This window comes from Carcharodon carcharias, chromosome 1 (assembly GCF_017639515.1).
Source record: "Carcharodon carcharias isolate sCarCar2 chromosome 1, sCarCar2.pri, whole genome shotgun sequence".
Taxonomy (NCBI): Eukaryota; Metazoa; Chordata; class Chondrichthyes; order Lamniformes; family Lamnidae; genus Carcharodon; species Carcharodon carcharias.
This window is the reverse complement of record NC_054467.1, coordinates 34,754,696-34,781,081: the sequence shown is the minus strand read 5'-3', so window position 1 is coordinate 34,781,081 and position 26,386 is coordinate 34,754,696. Positions and strand designations below refer to the sequence as shown.

The 26,386-nt window shown below is 40.6% G+C and overlaps 1 protein-coding gene across 4 annotated transcripts in view; it reads left to right on the top strand.

Moving 5' to 3' along the window:
• The window catches only part of intu (inturned planar cell polarity protein), a 168,446-nt gene that overhangs the window by 133,930 nt on the left and 8,130 nt on the right, over positions 1 to 26,386 (top strand). For 3 of the 4 annotated variants that reach the window (XM_041201690.1, XM_041201672.1, XM_041201681.1), the window contains 5 exons: positions 9,457 to 9,669; positions 12,929 to 13,429; positions 19,290 to 19,387; positions 23,818 to 24,007; positions 24,749 to 24,915. In XM_041201690.1, the coding sequence (XP_041057624.1) occupies positions 9,457 to 9,669; positions 12,929 to 13,429; positions 19,290 to 19,387; positions 23,818 to 24,007; positions 24,749 to 24,915 (1,169 nt within the window). Of the gene's footprint in view, positions 1 to 9,456; positions 9,670 to 12,928; positions 13,430 to 19,289; positions 19,388 to 22,728; positions 22,820 to 23,817; positions 24,008 to 24,748; positions 24,916 to 26,386 lie in introns of those variants that run through there. The other variant, XR_005944626.1, reaches the window with a different exon arrangement.

The following is a 26,386-nucleotide window of genomic DNA, read 5'->3' as shown; positions in this document are numbered from 1 at the left end:
ACAGACAAGAAAGTTGGGGAAGAGTGGGGTAGGGTAAGACAGGTGAAGTGTATCTTCAGTTAGTATCCAAGTCATTCAGCTACAGGCTCCTGCTATTAATCCTATGAACAACTAGATTTTGAGCAGCTTGGCAGTCTCCTAATTGTAAGAAACCATTGGCAGAGAACCTACAACAATGTCTGACACAGACCTGAAATTTCATCTTCATCCAAGTCTTGGGAGAGTGATCTAATGCAGCCTCGAAAACCTGCTGTTCCTTGCATGCACAGGTCTTGAGCTGGCACTGTAATGTTTTCATTACTGCAGAGTTAATGCAGAAATTAGGCCCAAGATTGGGTGCATGTGGCAAGGTACTTTTTTTAAACCCTGATTTAAGTACACTGATGCACTGAACTGGCTCAGCCTAATTATAGAGTTGATCTTCAGACAACTTTTCTTAGCGGACAAATTTAACTTTATTTACAAGACAGCAGCAGCAACTACATGTGTGCACCAAACTCCATAACCAAAGAAGAACTCTCCTCCTTCAGAGGTTCCCTGCGCTGCTAACACATTGATTTACACAGATCATATGATCTTACAACACAGATTATTCTTAAAGCTACAGTCCAACATTCCCAAAGCTATAATTACGACATTCCTCCCCTTTAACTTTTCTGTACATTTTGTATTCACAAGGAAATTTATCTCATGACATTACAATATTTGCACAAGCCATGAAATTACAAGTTGAGTCTTTCAGGTGGTTTCCTGATCAATGTGGAACGTCGCAGCTCCACGACTTTGGATTCTTTTGTAGGAAACACATTCGCTGGAACCGCATTAACATTAGGTACCTCATTAGGCACATGCAGCAGAGTATCTTGGACTCTGACAGAGACATCGGGCATCTCCGTCCTTGGTTGAGCAACTTCAACAGGCACCACTGGTTCAGTAATGGTTACAGGTGGAGCATCATTTTGTTGCGGTATCTCTCTTTTTCTTAAATGATCCACATGCTCACAGGTGATCCGGTCCTCCACTTCCACGTGGTACTACAATGGTCCAGTCACAGAACTTATTTTACCAGGTAACCACTTTGGTCCTCCACCGAAATCCTTTACTGCTTCTCCAACAATAAATTGTCACTTACAATTATGCAAATTATAAGTCACTTTTTGGTTCACTTGTCTTTTCTCCACCTTCCCCTCCAAATTAAGAAGTATTAGGTTTAGTCTTGTCTGAAAACTCAGTCTGAAGCCTTGGTAAAAAGACAGAGGCATTTTTGGAACTCCTGGGTAAGCAAATGGTGCAAACTGGTACTTGTATTGCTGGACTAATTTGTGTTTGACCAGCATTCATGTATGGTAATTCTGGTAGATGCAAGTAAACAAATGGCACAGTCATGATTTGCCCCTGATCCAGAGTTCTAGAATGATTCACAAAATCAGGATGTTGAGCAATGCTGAATCCTACACAGTTTGTTTTTTTTAAAGTTGGTGCCTTATCAGTAATTCTGCATCCTCTTTCTACGCGACTTCTTTCTACCAGAGAATTTAGTCCTGGCCTTCTTTTTGACTTCACTGCCAGCCAGACTTCTCTCAAATGCAGTCTCAACTTGTTTTAGTTCAGCAGTTGAGCTACCCATGACTTCATTATCTATTCGCACCTTGGAAAGTTCTACGACTATTGCTTTTAAAAGCTCTTTAGCTTTGAAGAGGAGATGTTACGCTCTCCAATCCCACAACAACCATAGAGACTCAGGCTTCCTTTTAAATGGTTTTATTCAAGCATATGCAAGGCAGCCACAATCATTGCTAAGAATGAAGGCCCAGCTCCCTGATTGATTACATTTCACTACTTTTTCTTATCATAACATATTTTAATACATCCAATCAGTAACTGACACACCGGTCCATTATCTCTATCCTATTGAGTACCATAAACATGTGATTTTGCTAACCAGTTATTCTAAAGGATGTATACATAATTATATTATCCAATCAAAATTAAAACAAGTACACAAAGACCTTTGGTTCTTACAAATCCCCCTCTTTGTCCATTGTTGTTCTTCCCATATTTAAGCTAAAACCAACTGTCCCTTCCATTTCTGAGAAAGGAGTATACTTAACCTAATTTATGTTATACTTTTCAGTCTGACTCTCAAGGCTGTGCAATGTTCATCTGGTAATCTTAAATTCTTAGTATGTTTAGCAGCCATGTCTGCCTAGAGATTTTAGGGGGTTTTCAGTAAATTCTTAACGTATTCTCTTTTAGCATTTTTAGTTTCCCCCTAACAAGCTTCATTTAACTGATTCTTCAGCTCTTCTGTCTCCTTTATGTATCCGTTGGCTTCCTCCTGGAAACTTGAGCACAGCTGCATCTTCCCTGCCAGCTGGTTCTTCAGTTTGTTCAGGGAGGTGTTAAATTCTCAAGTTCTGTCGAAGGGTCATGAGGACTCGAAACGTCAACTCTTTTCTTCTCTGCCGATGCTGCCAGACCTGCTGAGTTTTTCCAGGTAATTCTGTTTTTGTTTTTGTTTTGGATTTCCAGCATCCGCAGTTTTTTGTTTTTAAATTCTTCCTGTTTCTCTTCGTATTTTTCCTGAGACACAAACTTCTACTTGAGGGAATCTTGTAATGTGTGAAGGTCTTTCAACAGGTTTTCCTTTTCTTTGCAAAATTCACTCAGTTCATCTTGAACTCTGTCATGCTGAAGAGTCTCTCCGGGTTTCTTTTATTTTCTCCTTTGTCGTTGTTTAAGACACTCTTCATTTCTTCAGGTTGTTGAATCCTTAAGCACTCCTTTGTCATCCTGTTCCTGTCCTTGGACTCTCCAGGCTCTTTCTGAAGTACCTTGCTTTGTTCCTTTTTCCAGACAGGAATTCTTCCAGCTTCCTTTTGAAATCTCACTGGCCAGTCAAAATTAATTCCCCTCTTCGAATTTCGACCTAGAATGCTTGGTCTTCTGCCTTCTATTACCATCACTGGTAGTTGTTCCGATTGGTGTTTATAATGAACAATTGCTCTGGTGATATCTTTTACTTCACCTGGATTTCTTCACCTGTGTACATTTTCAACTTGGCAGATGTTTGTTCCAAATTTAATTGTTGATCAACTTTATTTAAATTCGAAAGTGTGTTCTCCTATTACAGTGGATGACATTTCTGAACGCAGATCCTTTTCAGTAGATCAAGAAGTGGAATTTGTATCAGTGGAGATTAGGAAGAGTCAGGAAATGTTGGTGGGTGTAGCTTATAGCCCCCAAAAATAGTTATCCAACAGTAGAGCTTTAAACAAGAAATGATTGGAGCTTGTAACAAAGGCAATGTAATAATTGTGAGGGCTTTAATATTCATATAGATTAGGACAATCAAATTGGAAAGGATGGTCTAGAAAATGAGTTTGTAGAATGTTTTTGTGACAGTTTCCTGGAACAATACATTGTGGAACCGACTAGGGTAAAAGTTATTTTAGCTCTAGCATTATGTAATGAGGGAGGGTTAACTAGTAATGTCATAGTAAAAGATCTGCTGGGAAATAGTGATCATGATGCAATTGAATTCCATGTTAAGTTTGAAAGTGACATACTCCAGTCCCAAGTAAAAATCTTCAATTTAAACAAAGCCAATTGCTTGTACGTGAGAGGAGAACTAGCCAAGGTTGATGGGGTAAATAGACTAAAAGGTGTGGCAGTAAATAAACAGTGGGAAACATTTAAAGAAGCAATTCAAAATGTTCAACAGAAATACATTTCATCAAAAAAAAAAAATCAGCAACAAACCCATCATGGCTCATTCAGGAAGGTTAGGACAGGTTTAGAGGGGATGTGAGGAAGAATTTTTTCACCCAGAGGGCAGTGGGAATCTGGAGCTCAGTGCCTGAAAGGATGGTAGAGGCAGAAACCTTCATAATATTTAAGAAGTATTTGGATGTGTACTTGCGATGCCTTGGCATACAAAGCTATGGGCCTAGTGCTGGAAAATGGGATTAAAATAATTAGGTACTTGTTTGACTGGTGCAGATTCGATGGGCCGAAGGGCCTTTTTCTGGCTGTAGACCTCTATGACTCTAAGCACCCGTATCTACTTCCATTTTTAATGGGGGCTGTTTTCTGCTTCGCGGCAGAGTCCTGGCTTTTTGCTCCACTTTTGGCTGACTGTTCTCACCAACTAGAAGAATAATGCCACTTTGCACCCCTTGAATTGCTTGTAAATCCCTTACAGCACTTTCTATCGTCAGTGCTTTTTTTAACGCTTTCTTAAAATCAAGATTCACTTAAGCCAGCAACCTTCGCTGAATAGTGTCTTCCTGCACGTCACATACTAAACGATCTCTGAGCATGTCACTCAGGGTTTCACTAAAATCACAATATCCTATTAGTTGTTTTATTTGCGCCACTAAGGTAGCAATTGTCTCACCCGGGGCTCTATTCCATAAATTGAACCTGAACCTCTGCATTGTAACTGAGGGTTTGGGTTGAAAATGACCCCTAACGTTGTCTATTAATCACTGAAAGTCTTCTAATCTGGGGTGCTGGGAGCCATCAAGCTTCGAATTAAACTGTAGGTCTTGCTCCTACAAATACTCAGGAGAATCGCTCTCCTCTTTTCCTCCCTTGTGATTTCATTTGCTTGAAAGAAGAACTCAAGATGTTCTATACATCGAGACCAATCATTTGTGGCTGGCTCAAAGGGATTGATTCTGCCAAACTGGCATTTCAGATGAGTATATCTTCTATTATTTTTAAGAACTGAGATACTCATAATCGCTGGGCGAGGTACAGCACTGAATCTGATTTATCCTTGTCACCAGTTTGTTGTAAAGTTGATCTTCAGACAACTTTTCTTAGTGGACACATTTAACTTTATTTACAAGACAGCAGCAGCAACTACAAGTGTGCATCAGACTTCATAACTAAAGAAGAACTCTCCTTTGGAGAATCCCCACGTTGCTAACACATTGGTTTACACAGATCATGTGATCTTACAACATGGTAATATTCTTAAAGCTACAGTCCAACATTTCCCAAAACTATAATTACTACAAAGGTAATGAGGGAACTTAAGTTACCAGCGGTAGATTGGAAGATCCATGAAAACGTTGATCTCTGCTGTCATTGGCTAAACAGAGATCAGTAATTTTACATTTACCAGTACCATCAACTGTTTAAGACCTGCCTGTGCATGAGCTGACAGTACTAAAGAAAAGTAACTTATATCATTTGTAGCCCTTTAACTTTTAGGTGGATGTTCGTGGAATTTTGCATAATTTGTTTGTAGTTCAGTGAGTCATCAGTGCAAGAGATCCATGAATTAAACATCATGGTCCTACAAATTCCCTGTACTGTTTTGCAGATTGGCTCCTTATTGCCAGTATAAAAAGACCGCTGGATGACCCACAAGCTATTTATTCCAGAACTCCATCAATTAATGTTAGGTTGCCTTAGTTAAAAGTTTCATTTTTGACTGCTGTTTTTAATATAATAGATTTTTATGCATTAGATGTAGTGCATTTATTTTTGAAGTCAACAGTTATCTGTTAGGGTAACCATGAAGCTATCAATTTCTCATTCGCCCATATGCTCAGTGGCTTCCACTCTAAGTACTGGGAGAGCCCGCTATTCACGGCATGAAATGTTGGAGGTTGACTGGTACGCTACCATGGTTAGACGTACTTGCTGGTCGATGTGCAGAATCTACTCCTTTTGAAATGAAAATGAAGGCACATTAGAAGTTAAATTGAGGGTACCCCAATCAGCAGCCTGTTCTACAAGATGTGAAATGTTGAGCATAGAATATGCAAGTAGATATTGGAGCCATAGTAAGTTGATAAGTGAGCATGAACATAAGATACGGGAAATAGGAGTTAACCATACAGCTCTTTGAGTCTACTCCACCATTCAGTAAGACCCGGACAAAATTTCTACATCAACTGCAGTTTTCCACCCTTATCCAATACCCCTTGATTACCTGAGTGCCCAAAAATCTATCAATCTCAGTCTTTAGTATAAGGATCGACTGACTACAAATCTCTAGGGTAGAGAATTCAGATGATTCACTCCTCGTTTTGTCCTTGTCTCAGTCCTAAATGGTCGACTCCTTATCCTAAGACTATAACCCCTGGTTCTAAACTCTCCAGACAGGAGAAACAGCCTCTGAATATTTACTCTTTCAAGTCTTCTAAGAATTTTATACTCCAATACAATCAACTTTCATTCTCCTAAACTCTAGAGGATATAGACCTAGTCTATCAAACCCTCCTCTTGGACAACCCTCCCATCCCCAGGAATCAATCTAGGAAGCTTTGTTGCGCCCCATCCAAGGAAAGTATATGCTTCTCTTGGTAAAGTGAACAAAATTGTATACAGTACTCCAGGGGTGGTCTCCGAAAACCCCTATATAAATGCAGCAAAACTTCCTTGTTCTCATGCTCCATTTCTTTTGTTATAAAGGCTAGCATGCCATTTCCTTCCTAATTGCTCGCTGTACCTGCATGTTAACTTTCTATGATTTGTGTACAAGGACACCCAAATCTCTCTGCATACCAATATTTACTTGTCTGTTAACCATTTTTTAAAAAAAAAATTCTATTTTTCCATTCTTCCTACCAAAATGGTAATTTTACACTTCCCTATATTATACCTTCTTGCCCAATCACTTAACCATTCTGTGTTCCTGTGTGGATGCTTTGGGTCTATCTTTCAGCTTACTTTCCCACCAGTTTTGTACTGCATAAATTGAGTGAATTGAAACCTGTCCCTTAGCCACCAACAACTTGTTGGTGTCGGTATTAAAATAATGGTTGGAAGTACATCATATAAAAGTGTTATAATGTCCACTAATGCCATCAGCATTTCTGTTGTTTATATGTCACTCAAACCACTTAGTGATTTTATACACTTGCAGATTTTATTTACAATAATATTCCTCCTAATAAGTTATAGCTCCCCATGGTTTAGAGCAATTTTCTTGTGATACTTGTTATGATACGGCAGGTGGTATGTGCCAGGCTGACCAAATCTCAGAGGGAAACTTGGCCAGACTAGCACAACGATTTTGCAATTTGTATTTATTACGAGAAGGTTTGTGCACTGAAGTCAGAAGTAACGAGTCCACTACCACTTTTAGATTTTCAGGATTAAATTAAAACAAAAGAAAAGAAAAAGTTAAACACACACAACATTACTGCTGCATGGTTATTTAGTCTTATAACAGTTCCCAAAATTTCTACTTAACCAGACTCCCAACTACACACCACTGTCAGGCAACGGTCCAAAATAGATTCCTAATCTATAAACCATCCAGCAAAATTACCACAAACATCCACTGTTTCTATAAGGGAGGTATTTCACAGATTCTCTCTCTCTCTCTCTCTCTCCCTCTCACTGGACAATGAAACTCCAAAGGCTTTTAACACAGCCTTGGTTACCGGAACAGCAAACTGCCCCAGGATGGCTAGAGGCTTTACCTTCAATTCTGTTTCACACAGTGCACCTTTCAAGATCTCACACAACCACCTCTTTCTTTAAATATATTTTCTCCTTTTTGATCTGTAAATTCCATTGTTTCAACCTGTGTTTGGAAGTTACTTTTTCCAGAATATAAAAACCTTTCATGATGTCATTATGGCCAGCACTTTTGGGAAAAATAAACATCATAACTTTGCCTTATTTACCTTGCCAGTTGTAAACATCTTACCATGTCCCCCTATCTAAAAATACAAATTCCATTTTACTTAGTTTGTCCATTAGCATTTCAAATAAGTGTTTTTTACACTTAATCCCGTTAATGATTCAAACCTTGCAGTCTAATAGTCTGTAGTTTACTTAAATTATTCACACATACACAAACATAAGCCTTCTTTAAATTGGCCCACTGTAATATCAGGAAAAATATGGTAATTCCTTTACTTCAAAACAGTTCAACTTCAGTGTATAAAATTTGTAGTTTTTAATAACTTGTGGTACAAATAGATCTCTGTTGTTTGAATTCTGAATGGATCCTTTCCAATGAAATAGTTGTTTCATTTTTCACAGTTCAACATTTCCTAGTAGTTTAGTTTAAAGGATTAATTCTAACCTACATTGGACACTGCTACCATTTTCAACAATGTATAGTAGCTTTCAGCAATGTATAGTAGCTAGTAATGTGTTAAGATTGCTTCCCTTTGTATAGGTGACACTATTGTATGAGATTAAAAAACAACTTTACATGCAGCATGCACAAGCACAGCACAACACTTTGACTGACATAACAAGGACTGGAGTGGAAATATAGAAGAAACTAAGCTTCAAAGATGTCACAAAAGGAAGCAATGAACTGTGCAAAGTTGTGGATAGTTTTTTTTAATATTTGTTCTCTGATTATGGGCAACTGGCATGCCCGTATTTATTTCCGATCCCTACTTACCCTGTGAAGGGAATGGTTGCCCTTCACCTTGAACTGCTGAAGTCTTTGTAGTGATGGTGCTCCCATAATGATACTAAGTAAGAAATTCCCAAATACCAATGGCAAAGGGATTGTAATTTGTGCCAAAGTTTGGGATGGTGTGTGATTTGGAGGGTAGCTTTGAGATAATAGTGTTCTCAAGACGTTGCTGTTCTTGTCCTTCTCAGTGGTACTTAAGGGGGGTGCTGCCGAACTAAATTTGGTAAGTTAGTGCAGTGTATCCTGAGATCATACATATGGCAGCCACAATAGGTCAGTGATGGAGCAGGGTAGTTATTCAGTCTTGGTGCCAGGAGCGTCAGTGAAACAATTTGCTATATCCTGGACAGTATTGATCATCTTAAGTGTTGTTGAATGTGCGCTGATCCAAGCACATGGTGTGTATGTCATCTCACTCCTGGCTTGAGTCTTGTAGATGTTAAATATGCTTTAAGGGAGAAGGAGAAGAGATATTCATCACCAAATACATAACCTCTATCCTGTCCTTGTAGCCATGTGTTAATGTGGTTTATCCAATTAAGCTTCTGGCCACCAAGAAGTTGTTGGTGCATTTGAAAATCTGGGAGTTTCTATGCATAGTTGAAAACTAAGGTTAAACGGGTTTTTCACCTATGCTGAAGGGTGCAAATATGGTGATAATACATCATTTCTGACTAAAATCTGACTCCAGAGGAATGACTTGAGCAATCTTGGTAAATCTCAGTAGTACAAATTTGAGCAAGAAGTGTTTGTATGTAGTTAGAATTTGCATACAACTGGCCATGACATTTTAATGTTGGTGTACAACCTGTACAACTTGTAGAGAGATTTTTGTGATGGTGATTTTGAAATGTTTTGGAATGTTCTTCCAGATATTTTATGAATAAAGTATATTTTTCAAAAAAAAGACTATTTATTTGTTGCATTGTGGCAAATAACTAAAATTGCTTTTCAATTAAGTTGTCGTTTTTGCAACTTACTTTCTTTAATGCTGATCTTTCTAGCAATACTTTGTTAACCTTATTCTGTTGAATTTTTGTAATTTTAAGGGTTACTTGATTGGCAATCATTTGCCCAAAGATGACCTCCTTGACATTGCACTTTACTGCCAGCATTATTGCTTACTACCCCTTGCAGCGGAGCAAAGGATTGGTCAGCTGATCATTTGGCGGGAGACGTTTCCATATAGACACCTGTTATCAAGTCACATTGAAGGTTATCAACAGCCTGAAGGAAGATACTTTTTGCTAATTGTTGGTTTGGTATGCATTAAATTACGTTTACATATACTTTTTTCTTATATGTAATTTAGTGTAGTTCGAATTCAAACAAGTAAATGAAAGTAATTGTTCATATATTGTTGGGCTTTGGATCTCCGTGTTGATTTAGTTCCCTTCTTCTTGTTCTCTGACCAAAGGCAGGTCTGACCAACAGAGTCACAACCTTCATCACGGGGTAGGGCAAGGAGGCAGATCCCAAATCCACTGCAGCCAGAATGGGGATCAAAACCCATGCTGTTGGCACCAATCTGATACATACCAACCATCCAGCCAACTGAGTCAACCTGTCCCCCAAGGAGTCCGAGTTACTGTGGTAACAAACACTTTTACATGCATATTGTAGCCTAGGGCTATGGATAGTGATGGTAGAGGCGCCAATTTTTTTCCATCACTTAGCTGACCAGGAATCTCTCCTGCTCTTATGCCCTTCCATTGACGTATGTTGGAAGGATTTCAAGTTGATACTCAACTGTTTTGGCCACTTTAAGTCCATGCCCAAATGCAGCAAGGCCTGGACAATATCCATGCTTGGGCTGACAAGTGGCAAGTAACGTTCGCGCCACACAAGTGTCAGGCAATTACTATCTCCAAAAAGAGAGAATTCAACCATCACCCCTTGATGTTCAATGGCGTTACCATCACTGAAACCCCCACCATCAACTTCCTAGGGGTTGCCATTGACCAGAAGCTGAACTGGACTAGCCATATAAATATCATGGCTACAAGAGCAAGTCAGAGGCTAGGTATCATGTGACAAGTAACTCACCTCCTGACTTCCCAAAGCCTGTCCACCATCTACAAGGCATAAGTCAGGAGTGTAATGGAATACACCCCACTTGCCTGGATGAGTGCACCCCCATAACACTGAAGAAGCTTGACACCATCCAAGCCAAAGCAGCCCACTTGATTGGCATCACACCCACAAACATTCACTCCCTCCACCACCAACGCATAGTAATAGCTGTGTGTACCATCTACAAGATGCACTGTAGGAATTCACCAAGGCTTCTTCGATAGCACTGTCCAAACCCACGACCACTGTCACCCAGAAGGACAAGAGCAGCATATAGATAAGAACGCCACCACCTGGAGGTTCCCCTCCAAGCAATTCACCATCCTGACTTGGAAATATATCGCCGTTCCTTCACTGTTGCTGGGTCAAAATCCTGTAACTAACTCTCCGACAGAACTGTGGGTGTACCTACACCACATGGACTGCAGCGGTTCAAGAAGGCAGCTCACCACCACCTTCTCAAGGGCAACTAGGGATGGGCAATAAATGCTGGCCTAGCCAGCGAAGTCCTCATCCCATGAATGAATTTTTTAAAAAATAAGAATGCACCATCCTTGGTTATCAATTCTAGAGTGGGACTTGAACCTGGAGCTTCTGGCTCAGAGCGCATTACCCACTTCACTACAAGACCACGATGATTCAGTTACTGATGTCATTTCCATTGTCAAGGAAATAATCAGATCTTAAAATGTGCAACTACCTTCTTAATTATGAATGTTTAAAATAATGTTCATTCTATATAAATAGTCCAACAGCAGGAACTACCACTAACTGTAAAAGATAATACAGTAGCACAAGTTTTAATAGCATAAATGTGGAATAAATAAAGGCCACCAGTCTTATCAAATAGCATGGGCTACCCAACTTAGACAATAAGCTACAGGAAGTGAATTACAGATAAAGTCGACAAGAGAATAAAGTATACGTTTTCTCAAAAAGCTAAAGGCACTTCTACAAAACTCAGAACATCAGTCCAATCCCAAAACACATACCATTCAACCCTAGCCAGTTATATTCTAAACTGACATCTCCATGTGGCAATGGCTCGGGCATCACTTATTCTTCAGAATGCTGTAATTATCTTTATTGTATTTAGTTCCATTTTGATTGACATAGTTATGTCAAACTCAGAGTAGTTTGTGGTTTCTTCATAGCCAAAATCAAGAACATCTCCTCAAGCTGCCTCTGTCTCTTATTCCTGACCTTCCCTCTCTTATCCCTTTGACTCCCAACTTTCTTTCCAAATTGAATTATTCTTATATCAGCTCTTTACCACCCAGTTTTAAATTTTCAGCCCCATGTCTAATGACATTATTAAACCAATTTCTCTAATCCTCCTACCAGTTATTTTATATTGATGTCCCCAGTTGATCTTTCTCTCATTTTTAAAGCACTCTCGGTGATGTCATCCAGAAGCACTGTGTCAGCTGCCACATGCCTTGTGCCAGTTGGCTCTGCCTCTTCCCAGTAAAGAAAGAAAGGCTTGCATTTATAAAGCATCTTTCATGACCTCAAAATGTCCCAAAGTCAGTGAAATGCTTCTCAGGTGTAATCACTGTTGTAGGAAACACAGCTGTCAATTTGCACTCCGTAAGGTCCTATAAATGACAATATGATAATGACCAGATAATTCTTTTTAGTGATGTAGGTTGAGGGATAAATATTGGCTAGGGCATGGGAGGCAACTCCCCTGCTCTTCAAAGTAGTGCCTTAGGATCTTTTAAGTCCATCTGAGAGAGCAGACAGGGCCTTGGTTTGACAGCAGCTCTGAAGTGCAGCACTCCCTCAGGTACTACGCTGAGTGACAACCTAGGATTTGTGCTCAAATCTCTGGAACAGGACTTGAATCCACAACCTGCTGATTTAGAATCAAGAGTGCTAATACTGAACCACAGCTGACTGACCATTAAACCCCGAGGTGGTAGGGTTTTGTATCTTAAAAAATGGAGTTTGTGTTTAATAGCAACAAATTTTATTTCTTTACCATATGTTGTATTTCAAGAGTCACCAGAATTTCTGAATGTTGTGTGATTCTGAATTTATAACGCAATTTTCCTAAGGAATGATCAAACAGCAGAAATAGTAAAAAAAATCATGCTAATCTTTAGTGGAATAATTTATTATTTTTGGAATTGATTTTGTACTGGCCAGAGTACCACAATCGTTGGTTCCTTTTGCAGACTGTTAAATACATCAGTTCTAGGTTTAAAAAGTCAAAATAAATTCAAGAATCATAGAATTATGCAACACAGAAGGAGGCCATACAGTTCATTGTGTCTGTAGCAGCTCTTTGAGAGGTATCCAGTTAGTGTCACTCCTCTGCTCTTTGCCCATAGCTCCTGAAGTCTCCTTTTGATTAATAATATTTGGACCTTTTCATTAATAGTATTTGATAAGATCGTACAGTTTTTGAAATGCAAAAATTAATTAAGACTTGCATCTCTTCAGAGGCACTTGATGTTGTGTGTGCTGCTGGAAGCAGGAGGATGTGCATCCAAAGTAAACGGAAATCCAGGGCCTGACAGTGTTTATGTTGATCAAGTTAAATCAACTTTACTTCAGCTTGAGGGACTAGAAACCAGTATACAAGATAGACTGGATAGCCCCTCCATTGCATGCCTGTCATGTGCTGATTGGTTCCTTCCTTCTCGTGACAAGTTTGAAAGTATCAGCAGTTCTCCTATCATCAGCAAGTTGCAAGGTACAACTAAATCAAATCAATCATCAACATGCCGTAGGACGCTATTTGGAGACTCCAGCCTAAGGATGCAGAAATCTAGTCCTCCACGGAGCAATAGTGCTTCTGACAGCGGTGGTGAAAGACATGGAGATGCTGGTTCCTTCAGTATGAACTTTAGCCCATATTCCACATCTGACACAATCAAGAAGCATCCTCGAAGAGAATCCCAAGGTCCTGTTGGAGCTGAAGGCAGTGGAAATATATTTAAGGTAAGGGGAGAAATCTGATGAGGTATATAATCATGAAATTTGGGTATATAATTTACATGTTTGTGTTCTCCAATTATTCAATAATTATATTTGAGACACTATAAATTCATGGCCTCTGATGATGGAAAGCCACTATGATCTGAGTAAGTGGAGAGGAATTCATGGTAGAACCTGGTTCTAGTTGGCACCGACCACTTTTTCTTCCCTTTGTGAAATTCCTGTGTGGGCAAGGGGCACATCAAAGGAGGTGCAATGTCATAAGCAAGAAATGGACACCAATCCCACTGCCTTTGCAAAAAAAGTTGGTTAGTCCATTCAGTCCATGCCTGACACAGAGCAATGAATAGCTGTTGAGAAATGAGCAACTATTGATGTTTTTCATCTTTTTAAAAAGGATATTTGGCTGAAATCCGTACCCTCCACCCCGCCACTCCCTCACTGTAGTAGGCTCCCTAATTCTAGTGACTCTGGCAATTCAAGTTTACAACCATTACAGGATTGGATTCAGAATTGTGTTTGAATGTTGACAGGGGGTTGGAGGGTGAACAAGTACTTAGGTCTGGATAGAAGCTTCAGGCGAGAGTAAATTTTGTTTGAGTTTCTCTGTGGTGCCTTACAACCAGAACCCTGAAGCTGTTACAGCAGGTATACATCTAGTTTCCTAACATATAGCTTCCCAGTGCAAGGAGTTTGGTCCTGGCCTTAAATTTTCATTCTCTCCCAAGCTTAGCCATAGAATTTCTCTTTGCTGCCTTTCTCACTCCGTCAGTCCAAACCTTGGTTTCCAATTTCTGTTTGTTCTGCCCATATTGTAGCAGTTCCCAGGTGATTTCATCCAATCTGCACCTTACCTCAGGTCAGATATTGCCTCCCAGCCAGTACGTGCTGACTGATACCTTTCTGCATGTTCTAGCCTTTATTTTTAAAAAAAAGTTTGGAGATATAAAGAAACATGTGAGAGGCATATGGAAAGTGAAAGACAAATGGGAAAGGAGATGGAAGTTTAGGCAGATTTACAGGAAGCAAGAGAACAAAACTAAGAAATAAAGTTGGCATCAGAGATTCCCAGAGAATTATAGTCCAGACTACAGAGAGGGGAATACAATTAGTACTTATTCCGACAAAAGAAACTGAAATGCTTTTAGGTCAGGTGTACTGATAGCACCAGTACCCAATCAGGTGAGCAGGCCTTGGGTCTTATTTTTGCCTAATACATACCAGGTGTTCTTCTGCACTTTTAAGTGTAGAGGATCGTGGCATTTATTTTATAGTAGCCTCTTTAAAAATTAATGTGAATTAAAATAGTTAACCTGGTGTCATAATTTTCCTTATTCAACACCAAGCATTATTCAAGGTTTAAGGCTAAAAGCCAGCATTTTAGTAGCCCCTTTTAGATTTCAACAATTGCCAAAGAGAATCAGCATGGACCTATTCCCTTAATACTGCCCCTATAGGAATCCTGCTGCTGTTGGAAAAGATTCCAGTCACTGATTTGTGTAGGCAGGATTCCTTGTGAGCACAGGAATCTATTCCATTAGCAACAAGACAAAAATAGGAGTAATGCCAAGGGAAAAACTTTGGAGTCTTTGGCCCTTTGAGCATGTTCTGCCATTCTGTCAGATCATGGCTGATCTGTGCCTCAATTCTAAGGACCCTTTCATCCATATCCCTTAACTAATAAAAAATCTTTCAATCTAAGTCTTAAAAATTTCAACCGACTCAGCCTTTTGGCTGAGAGTGTTCCAGATTTCCACCACTCTTATGTGAAAAAATGCTTCCTGATTTCACTCTTAAATGCCTAAATCAACTTTTATGCCCCCTTTCCTCCCATCAGAGGAAAAGCTTCTCGGTATCTATCCTATTGAGCCCCTTTTATCATTTTAAATACCCTCATTTAGATCAGCCTTCGAAACTCTAGAGAGTACAGCCAAGCTTAGGCTGCCTTTTTCTTATAATTTAACCGTTTAATCCCAGTATCACTGAAGAAAGAAGAAATAAGGGAAATGCAAGGCCTTAAAAAGGAAGGAGGAGCTAAATAGCAAAAGACAATGGGAAAGAGGAATTGATGCCACGCTCACCCTTAATCAACTATACATCATGCCTAACATATCTGAGGAGCTCTACCATCACAATTTATGTTTCATAGAACACTAACTCCTGACACTGGCCAAGAACGCTTGGCTCGCACAGTAGCTGCCGTCGCATGCTCAGTTAGGAGAAATCTTTTAGGTGCTCTTTCTACGGATTTCTTACAGATATTAATATTGTAGGATGTGTAATTTCAGTAAAAAGAATCTATGCATTTACAGTATCTGAAGATTGTTTATTGTACTGTGTCCCATGGGATAATTGCAAAGAGCACAATTAAAGAATTACATTGACAGAAGGGGCAGACCAAAAAAGCATGACAATTGGCATAAAAATGTCCTCGGCTTATTGTATTTCACTCGTACAGCCAATGGATCAGCAAGACGTTGACACTGATACTGAACCATGGTTTGATCTGTATGACTCGCATTCACTCAAAGCACTGCATTTAGTTAGTGAGCCACAGAATATCATAAATTAACTCAACTCTTTTTCCATGATCGTTGGGAAAACCCACTGCAAACTTGTTCAGGTGCTGCTGGAATGGGTGTTGTTTGGATGAAACTTTGGTGGAAAGTGAGGCTGGACAAAGGAGGAAGGGAGGAACTGCTCTTCCAGTCTTATTTCCATTGAAGCACGGGAACAACATTAAAGGAAAGGAAGTCCAGTGTCACAGATCACCACACTTTTTCTTAACATTAATGCCCAAGAAAGAGGAGCTTGGAGCACCAAATGCTGTTACAATCTTCTCTGCTGCTGTGAGATCGGTCCTTGCTGCTGACTCTGATGTCACTGACTGCATCCGCATATGTGCGGGAAGTACTCACTAAAGTTCCTTCAACAGCACCTCCCAAACCCACAACCACTACCATCTAGAAGGACAAGGGCATCAGACACATGGGAACACCACCACCTGGAAGTTCCCCTCCAAGCCACTCACCATCCTGACTTGGAAATACATCGCCATTCCTTCACTGTCACTGGGTCAAAATCGTGAAACTCCCTCCCTAACAGCACTGTGGGTGTACCTATACCACATGGGCTGCAGCAGTTCAAGAAGGTGGCTCAACACCACCTTCTCAAGGGCAACTAGGGATGGGCAATAAATGCTGGCCTAGCCAGTGACAGATAGCAGGTGTTCTGCAAAGCGGCCGCCCAGTTTACGTTTGGTTTCTCCAATGTAGAGGAGACCACATTGGGAGCAACGAATGCAGTAGACTAAGTTGGGGGAAATGCAAGTGAAGTGCTGCTTCACTTGAAAGGAGTGTTTGGGCCCTTGGACGGTGAGGAGAGAGGAAGTGAAGGGGCAGGTGTTTCATCTTTTGCGTGGGAATGGGGTGGTGCTATAGGAGGGGGTTGAGGAGTAGGGGGTGATGGAGGAGTGGACCAGGGTGTCCCGGAGGGAACGATCCCTACGGAATGCCGATAGGGTGGGGGTGAAGGGAAGATGTGTTTGGTGGTGGCATCATGCTGGAGTTGGCAGAGGATGATCCTTTGAATGCAGAAGCTGGTGGGGTGATAAGTGAGGACAAGGGGGACCCTATCATGTTTCTGGGAGGGAGGAGAAGGCGTGAGGGTGGATGCGCGGGAGATGGGCCGGACACGGTTGAGGGCCCTGTCAACGACCGTGGGTGGAAAACCTCATTTAAGGAAGAAGGAGGACATGTCAGAGGAACTGTTTTTGAAAGTAGCATCATCGGAACAGATGCGACGGAGGCGAAGGAAGTGAGAGAATGGGATGGAGTCCTTACAGGAAGCGGGGTGTGTGGAGCTGTAGTCGAGGTAGCTGTGGGAGTCGGTAGGTTTGTAATGGATATTGGTGGACAGTCTATCACCAGAGATTGAGACAGTGAAGCAGCATTTCACTTGCATTTCCCCCAACTTAGTCTACTGCATTCGTTGCTCCCAATGTGGTCTCCTCTACATTGGAGAGACCAAACGTAAACTGGGCGACCGCTTTGCAGAACACCTGCGGTCTGTCTGCATGAATGACCCAAACCTCCCTGTTGCTTGCCATTTTAACACTCCACCTTGCTCTCTTGCCCACATGTCTGTCCTTAGCTTGCTGCATTGTTCCAGTGAAGCCCAACGCAAACTGGAGGAACAATACCTCATCTTCCGACTAGGCACTTTACAGCCTTCCGGACTGAATATTGAATTCAACAACTTTAGGTCTTGAGCTCCATCCCCACCCCCTTTCTGTTTCTTCCCCCTTCCTTTTGTTTTTTTCCAATAAATTATATAGATTTTTCTTTTCCCCACCTATTTCCATTATTTTTAAATATTTTTAAATCTTTTATGCTCCCTCCCACCCCCACTAGAGCTATACCTTGAGTGCCCTACCATCCATTCTTAATTAGCACATTCGTTTAGATAATATCACCAACTTTAACACCTATATGTTCTTTTGTTCTGTTGTCTGATATCTTTTGATGATCTGCTTCTATCACAGCTTGTTTGTCCCTACAACCACACCAACCCCCTCCACTTCTCTCCCCCCACCCAAACCACCACCCCCCCCCCCCCCCACACCTTAAACCAGCTTATATTTCACCCCTTTCTTGGATTCACTCAGTTCTGTCGAAACGTCAACTCTTTTCTTCTCCGCCGATGCTGCCAGACCTGTTGAGTTTTTCCAGGTAATTCTGTTTTTGTTTTGGATTTCCAGCGTCCACAGTTTTTTTGTTTTTATCATTAATGAACCTGCCCATCCAACTTTAAGGTTGGCGGGCAAGCTGGAAGCCCTGGCGGGCTTTTGAAAAAGCATGAAATCTCATCCACGGGTGAGATGAGAGTTCATGAGTGATTTCAAAATCTCAGAATATTTCAAAATAAAAGTTATGGACATGTCCCAACTCGTGACAGTGTCACGTGAGGGGACATGGCAGTGAAATTTTTTCTCATGTTTATTTAAAGTTTCAAATCTGAGCCAATTTCCTTGAGGCCCGCCTGCCTGTCCAGGGAGCACATAGCACTTCCTGGCGGATGTCACATTGGGCGGGCCTTAATTGGCATGCCCATGTAAAGTGGCGGCGCACCCCCCAATTGAAGGCGCCGATCGGGAACCAGCCCGCTCCCACGCATCCTCCCCCCAATGAGAATTTGCATTCAAAGGGGAAAATACGTATAAAGGAAGAAAAAGCTGTTGGTAAAAGAGGAGAGATTCTAAGATCTTAAAGCCTTAAGCCGCTGTCTGCAAGGACCCAGAGCTGGAAGAAACTCATTTTGAATTCAACTGTCCAGGGTGTGCTTTGCCAGGAGTCTGTTTAAATCTGAGTTTTACAGTTGCCCTAACGGAGGTGTAACTGAGAGTCAGATTAATTAGTGGATTTTTTTTTAGAAGTTATTATCGTAGTAATTTGTAGACATAGGTATGTGCTTACAATCTTTTAATTAACAAATGTTTAATTTAGTTTTGTAAAAACATTCTTGGGATTTGGTGGTCTTATTTCTACTGAATTCAAAACCTGCATCTTGAAACATACAAACTGCAAAAAGTTGTTTCATGTTTCCCTCTGGGATTTGAATAGCTCAGTATTTACCATCGGCTTTGTCATAATAATGCTTAACAGTAGAAATTGTTAGTTTTGACTCGGATATTAAGTTCTCAGATTTATATTTTTTTAAATGTAGAACAATGCTAATCATAGCTAATTTTTTTTATTTGATTACACTTTGCATATAAAGGTAGCTGTTAAATTAAAGTTGTTTAATGTCCGCCTTTCAATAAATTTACTTATAATGAATTTATTAAAAAAAAATACAATTTCAGAACAAGAAGAAACAAAACTTTCCCAATCCATTTTATCTGGGAAGCATGAAAAAAAGCCTTTCTGAGCAGGAGACTGAGGAAGTGTCCAGTATGATGAAGTAAGTTTAAAATTGTATATTAAAGATTTTTAGTACACTTTTATGTTTTCGTAAGTAAAAACTTGCTGTGGTGTTTCCTTTTAATTTCCAGACTTGGTTTCAATTTCTCTTTTCAGTGTTCATTATTTTGTTTACTCTCTGGAACAAGAGCCTGCTATGAGCACTCTTTATGATTTGAGATGTATCAATGAAATTCTTAATGATATGTACTTATCCTAGAGGACATTTCTCCTGTGCATTAAAAATAGTGTGTGCACAATGCAAGCATTAAAGGTGTTAATTTTCAGGTTTTAAATGTAGGATATGAGTTTGTATTTGTAGTGCTACACCTTAAAAAAAAAATTCTGGACCTAAAACATGGTACATAAATTTGACGTTAAAGTGGAAACATTCCATGATGCTTTGAAGAGGAGAAATGGATACCAAACAGTCATAGAAGGCCTGGGAGAGATGGTCAAAATTGCGATCAAAAGGAAAGATTTTGCAGCAGTTTAATTTTTTAAAAATTCGTTTATGGGATGTGGGCATCGCCAGCAAGGCTAGCATTTATTACCAAACCCTAGTTGCCCCCTAGTTCAGAGGGCATTTAAGAGTCAACCACATTGCTGTGGGTCTGGAGTCACATGTAGGCCAGACCAGGTAAGAACAGCAGATCCCCTTCCCTAAAGGAAATTAGTGAACCTGATGGGTTTCTACAACAATCGACAATGGTTTCATGGTCATCGTTAGACTTTTAATTCCAGATTTTTATTGAATTTAAATTCCACCATCTGCCGTGGCGGGATTTGAACCCAGGTCCCCAGAGCAATACCCTGGCTCTCTGGATTACTAGTCACTAGACTATGCCATCGCCGTCCCGTAAATGTGGAAAGAGAAGCAGTAAAGAGGGAGGATTTAGATAGAAACTCTCAAAGAGTACGACCAAGGTGACTGGAAATTCGGCCCTCAAAGAAAAATGTAGTGATGCACAGGATACAAGGATTGTAGGATCAAAGAGCATAGGCCAGGGTGTGGAGTTAGAAATAGTTGCAGAGGTAAAGTTAATTGGGTCGTGAAGTAATTTGTAAGTGAGATTGAGGATTTTTGAACTTAGTGCATTGGGAGGTAATGAACCAACAAAGATTGTTGAGGTAGGGCAAGCAGGTAGGGCAGTAGTTTAGACAGCTTGTCCATTGTTATCAGTGCAACTGAACATATGCAGACCAGTAAAGAGGGTGTTGCAAAGGCTTCTAAGTAATGAAAGTGTGGACAGAGATTCAGCAACAACAACTTACATTCCTATGGTCACATTAACATAGAGAAAACATCCCAAGGTGCTTCACAGATCCTTAGCAGTCAAAAATCGAAGATGAAGATATTAAGAGGGGTGACTAAAAGCTTTGTTAAAGAGAGAGCTTTTAAGAAGTCTTAAAAACACAGGAAGAGGTTAAGAGAAAGTGCACCAAAACGCATGGCCTAGAAGGCTGAAGGCATGTCTACAAATGTTGGGACAAAGTGAGTGGGGTCGCACAATTTAGCAGATCATAGAGTTCTTGGAGAGTTGTGGGGCTGACAAAGACTTCAGTGATAGGGCGGAGTGAGACTACAAAGGAATCGGGGCATGTGGATAGGAATTTTAAATTTGAGTTGTTGGGGTCTGCGTCAAAGTAGCTCGGTGAACACAGGAGGGTGTGTGAGATTTATTGTGGGATAGGGTACAGGCAGCAAATGTTTTTGATGAGCTGAAGTTTACAGAGGTTGGTGGACTGGCCTGGACAACATTTGAATATTGGACTTTGGAGGTGACACAGGCATGAATGAGGCTTTCAGCAGCAGATATTCTCGGGCAAAAGTGGAGAACATGTGGAAATAGTTGTCAGGAAAAGACCAGCTGCTCCATCAAGTCAGTCCTGGACAGTTATGCATCAGGTCAAAAGAGACACTTTCCCAGTTAGTTGCCATGGAGAAGGATGACGTTACCAAAGTGGAAATAGGCAATCATCGTGATGGAGATGATATGGGGTTGGAAAATCAGTTCAAGATCGAAGAGGGCACCAAAGTTGCAAGTAGGCTGAGACAGTGGCCAGTGTGAGGGATAGAAATGTTGGCAAGGGTATGGAGCTGGCACAGTCGGAAGATAATTCGTGAGCAGAACAATGCCTACCAGCACCTGATTTAGTCCAGCCAGAACTGACAATGGATGGCTGAACTGGTGAGCCAGATGCAGTTGAAATCTCTTGGGACTTGAGGGGTTTACTGGGAACCAAGAGTATCAAGAGTGCAGGTGAGGGAGTGGTGATGTAAATTGACAGCTGAAGTATTGTGGCAAATGGAGGGTGAAAGGTTAGGTAGTTCAGAGCTTGAAGGGAGATTTTCCAGGGGCGGACTTGGACGGAAATTGGGGGAGGGATACAAGGATATCATTAAAGATGGCTTCATCTATGATAGGGACAATAGGAGTTGAGCAGCCACAAAAGGTGGCAAAATCGAGAGGGCAGCCATGCATTAGGAACAGGAGTTGGCCATGAGGCCCTCCGAGCCTGTTTCGCCATCTGAAAAGATCAAGGCTGATCTGATTGTGGCCTCAATATAGGCATGGAAGGAGAAATTAACGAAGGGCAGGAGGACAATAAAATCATAGCAAGTGCACCAGGGGATTTGAAATGGAAATGAAATCAATGAGAATGAACAATCATCTGTTGCAGAGGCTGAGGGAGAAAAGGAGAAAGGATATCTAAGTGAAAAATTCAGGCTGGAGCTGGGGGCAGCGGGTGGTGGTGCAGGAGAGAATAAGGATTTTAACATAGTGACAAGGAGGTGGAATAAGACGAGGCGCTTGAAGGAGGAGAAGATCTCAAGGAAGAGGGGTAAAGTGAAGGCATAATTTAGTGAAGTGTTGCCCATTTCAGCAGTTTGGTTGGGAATGCAAGTGGGAAGTATTGCCATGAAGGAGGCATCAGTAAGGAGCAAGTAGTTGTCATCTACAAACCAAGTTTCTGTTGAAACCATGATCTGCAACAAGACCATAGATGGCAGTAATGGAAGTCAGTTCAAGGTGGGCAGTGTTTCCTCCAAGTTATGGAGATTAAAGTAAACTAACATGGTGATGAACAAGGTTGGAAGCTCTCTCCAGGTCAAACATGACAACAGGATTTCACATTATCCAATTCAGCCTGAGAGTACTTGGGGAGGGGACTGAAGTTGGATGAAATTGCTGATATGGAAAGAGAGGATGACAACTATGCAAACAGTTGCATTTTTTTAGAAATTAAAAATTCCATAGGTATTCACGCTTTGAGGCAAGGAAGAAGTAGGAGCTGTGGTATTATTGTTGATAGCCTGGGTTTGTCCTTGTCCTGCAGCATGATCCTGAAGTAGTTGAAAGATCTGCTGGAAGAAGCAAGGTGCAGTGCTTCATGAGATGGTCAGGCCACCTTTGTCAGCAATTAACAGGTCAGTCATGCACCAGGCACACTCAAGTATTTGATCTTTAAATGTGAGAAAATTGTGAGAGTAATTATACCAGGAAGCAACAGTGAAGGTCGGAGAGCATTGGTGACTTGGTGGGGATCAGCTGATCAAAAGCAGAGTTAAGAAAATTGTTGATTAGGTCAACATTAGTAACAGTATCATGTCAAGTGGAGCAGCTGAAGACAGAGTTAAGAATTAGCATGATGTTGAAAGTTGGAGGCATAGTTGTATGGGGTTTAGAAGCGTGTGAGGAGATGTAGGCAGTAAAGGAGATTTCCTAAAGTTACCTATGGTAGCAATGTTGAGTGAAACCTTGAAAACTGCGAGGTCTTGCAAAATGATTGGGCCAAATGGGTGTCCTCCGGTCTGGGTGGCAGAAAGAAAATGTAGGAGGAAGACTGCATAGGGAAATTAAAACAGAGAATTTAGCGAGAATGTAAGTGGAATTTAGAAAATTAAAATCATCTGGCGTGGAAGCTAAGCAGAGAGGATCTGGGTGATACAAAATCAGTATGAGACTTGAGAAGACAATGTTCTTAAAGAACATGGGGAAGTGATCCAAATTAAGTGCTCTATTGCAGACTTAGCAAGGATTATTTTGAGTCAGGACTGACAGTGGAGGGCCCACCAGCAGCACATGTTGGAAGTCAAAGGGCACAAATGGTTCATTATTTTCCAACCGTTTGGTCAGAAAGTCATGAGCAGCATAGTTGTGATGAGCTTCATCAATGTGCAAGATTCCCACCAGCAGTATGAGTTTGTAGAATTACCCCTAGTATCCCCTTCAATTACATGATGGAATTCTAAAGAATGTGGGTAATTATGAATGTTTGGGCACACAACTACATAAACGGCAACCTCGTCAATGATTTGTACATTAAGCATTTTCTCAAATGAAAATTTAATATTGCTTATTTACTAACTACCTAAGAACATTTGTATCAAACGTTGTTAAAAATCTACTATCTCATGTTTTTCAGGTTGACATCGGGCTCAGAAAACACTTTATTTTATTACATTTCTTTAGAAACAGTACAAGGAATATTCATAGCACCCACACATACAGAAGTTGCACAGCTCAGTGGTTCTGTTCACTCACAGCTAATCAAAAACTTCCATCGTTGTTGCTTATCAATACGGTCAATCTTCCAACAGACCTTGGACAAACAGGTGAGGTTGCTTAAAGTATATAGTAATTGGGTTTGTGCTGATATTTGTAGCATTCATACTGCATGGAAGATTCAAACTACTGAGCAATGCTGCGGAGTGATCTAGCACACAATTATTTCATTTAACTTGAGGTTGAATCCAGCCCAAATAGATAGGGTGGATGTAGCTTCATTTTCTTGGCTGTGAATTTCCAAAATGATAAATCAATTCAATTCAGTTGTATTGGATGCTGGTCCAGGGCACAACGCTGCCCATAATTCAACAAAGTTGGCAGTCTTACTCAATGAGACCATTTGTTCATTAAATCACAACAACCAACTTTAGCAATCTTCCTTTATTTACTCTGGTAGACATGAGTTGCTGCTATGGTATAGAAAATTATTCAAGTATTCAACTAAGCTCACTTGGTATGGAGAATAGTGAGAGTGATGGCCAATACCAGCATTTTAACTGTGTACTTCTGAATTAAACAGTTCACAGCTTCCTGCTATGCATGCTTTATTTTTTCCATCATAAGTTTCTGATATATCCATCAAGATGACTTCCAATCATCTGTGCACTAAGTTATAACATCTGTGCTACCCTTTGATAAGTCTATTGTCACCATTTCAGTCTTAGAACACATTGTGAAGAGACTAAATTAATTTTTAAAAACCTTTTAGCATTTGAAGATGTACATTGTAATTTAGAGTAAAACCTGATAGATAACCACTATGATTTTTTATAAATATATTTTAATAGGAAAGGAAACGCCCAGATACTATCTACAATTCAAGTCAAATGAATCTCAGGAAAAGTAACTCAGGACTTGGTCCAGTGAAGGAACATGGTGTCTTATTCCAGTGTAGTCCTGAAAACTGGACTGATCAAAAGAAGCCGCCACCTACCATGTCCTACTGGGTTGTTGGGTGAGTTAGCATGACCTTGATCAATAGCTATCATATTTGGAGTTCTAATTTCTCAGTTTGTTCTTTTCGCTGCCCAATTGTTCATCTCTCAGTTTTAGTGGTGACATGCATGATAACAAACTAAACTTTAAAGGTTCCTGAAATTTTGTTCAGAATATATAGCACAGAAAGAGGCTTTTCAGCACCACTAGCCCTTGTGTTTATGCTCCACACGAGAGTTCTCCTGCCCCCATTCCATCTGCCGCATCTCAGCCTTTCGGCAAATCTTTCTATTCTCTTTTCTCTCATTACTCATCTAGTTTTTGTTTTCGAAAGTACCTAAGCTATTTGCCATAATCATTTCCACATGCTAACAACTCGAGTAAAGAAATTAGTCCTTATTTCCCTATTGATATTAATGGCCCCTGGTTTTGACTTCTCTCACACATGGAAACATTTTCTCCACATCAATGCTGTCCAACCAATTCATAATTTTAAAGCCATTTATCAGGTCACATTAAATCTTTTTTTTTGAAAGAAAACAATCTTTTCAGTCGTTCCTGTTCACTGTAATCTTACAGTTCTGTGCCATTCTTGTAAGTCCTTTTTGCTCCTTCTCCAGTATCCTTTATATAGTTTGGAAGCTGGAATTGTGCACAGTACACTTCAGAACTGTCTGACCAGCACCCTATGCAAATTTAGTGTAACTTTTACTACTTTTGGATTCTATGGCCCTTGAAAAAGATCTGACTGCTGTTCGCATTTTAATTGTTTTACTGAGCCATGACCTGTGATTCTACTTTTGATAATTTATTCACCTGTATTCCTAGGTCCCTTTGCTCTTCTACCTTGCTCAATTTTTAAAACATTTTAGTGTGTATATGATGTACATTGTTAGGAGGAATAAAATCATTGTCGGTGGTGGCAGCTGTCCCTTGATTCGAGAATGAGGTCTACCCAAGAGTCATGAGTTTCTGCCATCTTCATGTGACTCAGCAGGCAGTTCTCGAACTGCAGATCTTCAGGCACATGGGACATGACATCCCATGTGGTAGCGGGATCCAGAGTGCAGGATTTGCTTCCTTTTCTTTGCTTTGTTCTTCCACTTTATCTCATCATTGTTTGATGATCCTCCCATTGAATCCAAAGGATGCGGCTGAGGCATTGCTGACCGAATTTCTCTGGTGTTCTCATGTGTTGCTTATGCATAGTCCAAGTCTCACTGTGGTACAGGAGTGTGGTGACGACAATTGTTCTGTACACTAGGACTTTTGTTAACTTGTGGAGATTTTTGTGGTCAAACACTTGCTGCTGTGGTTTGCAGAAGACTATACTGGCACAGCCTATCCAGCGTTGGATCTCCTTATCAATGGTGGCCTTTTGAGAAAGGTGGCTGCTAAGGTATGGGAAGTGCTCAACATATTCCAGAGCCTCTTGTAGGACAGAGTATGCTATGAAAGACAGGATGGTGCCGAGGAGGAGTCCAGCCTAA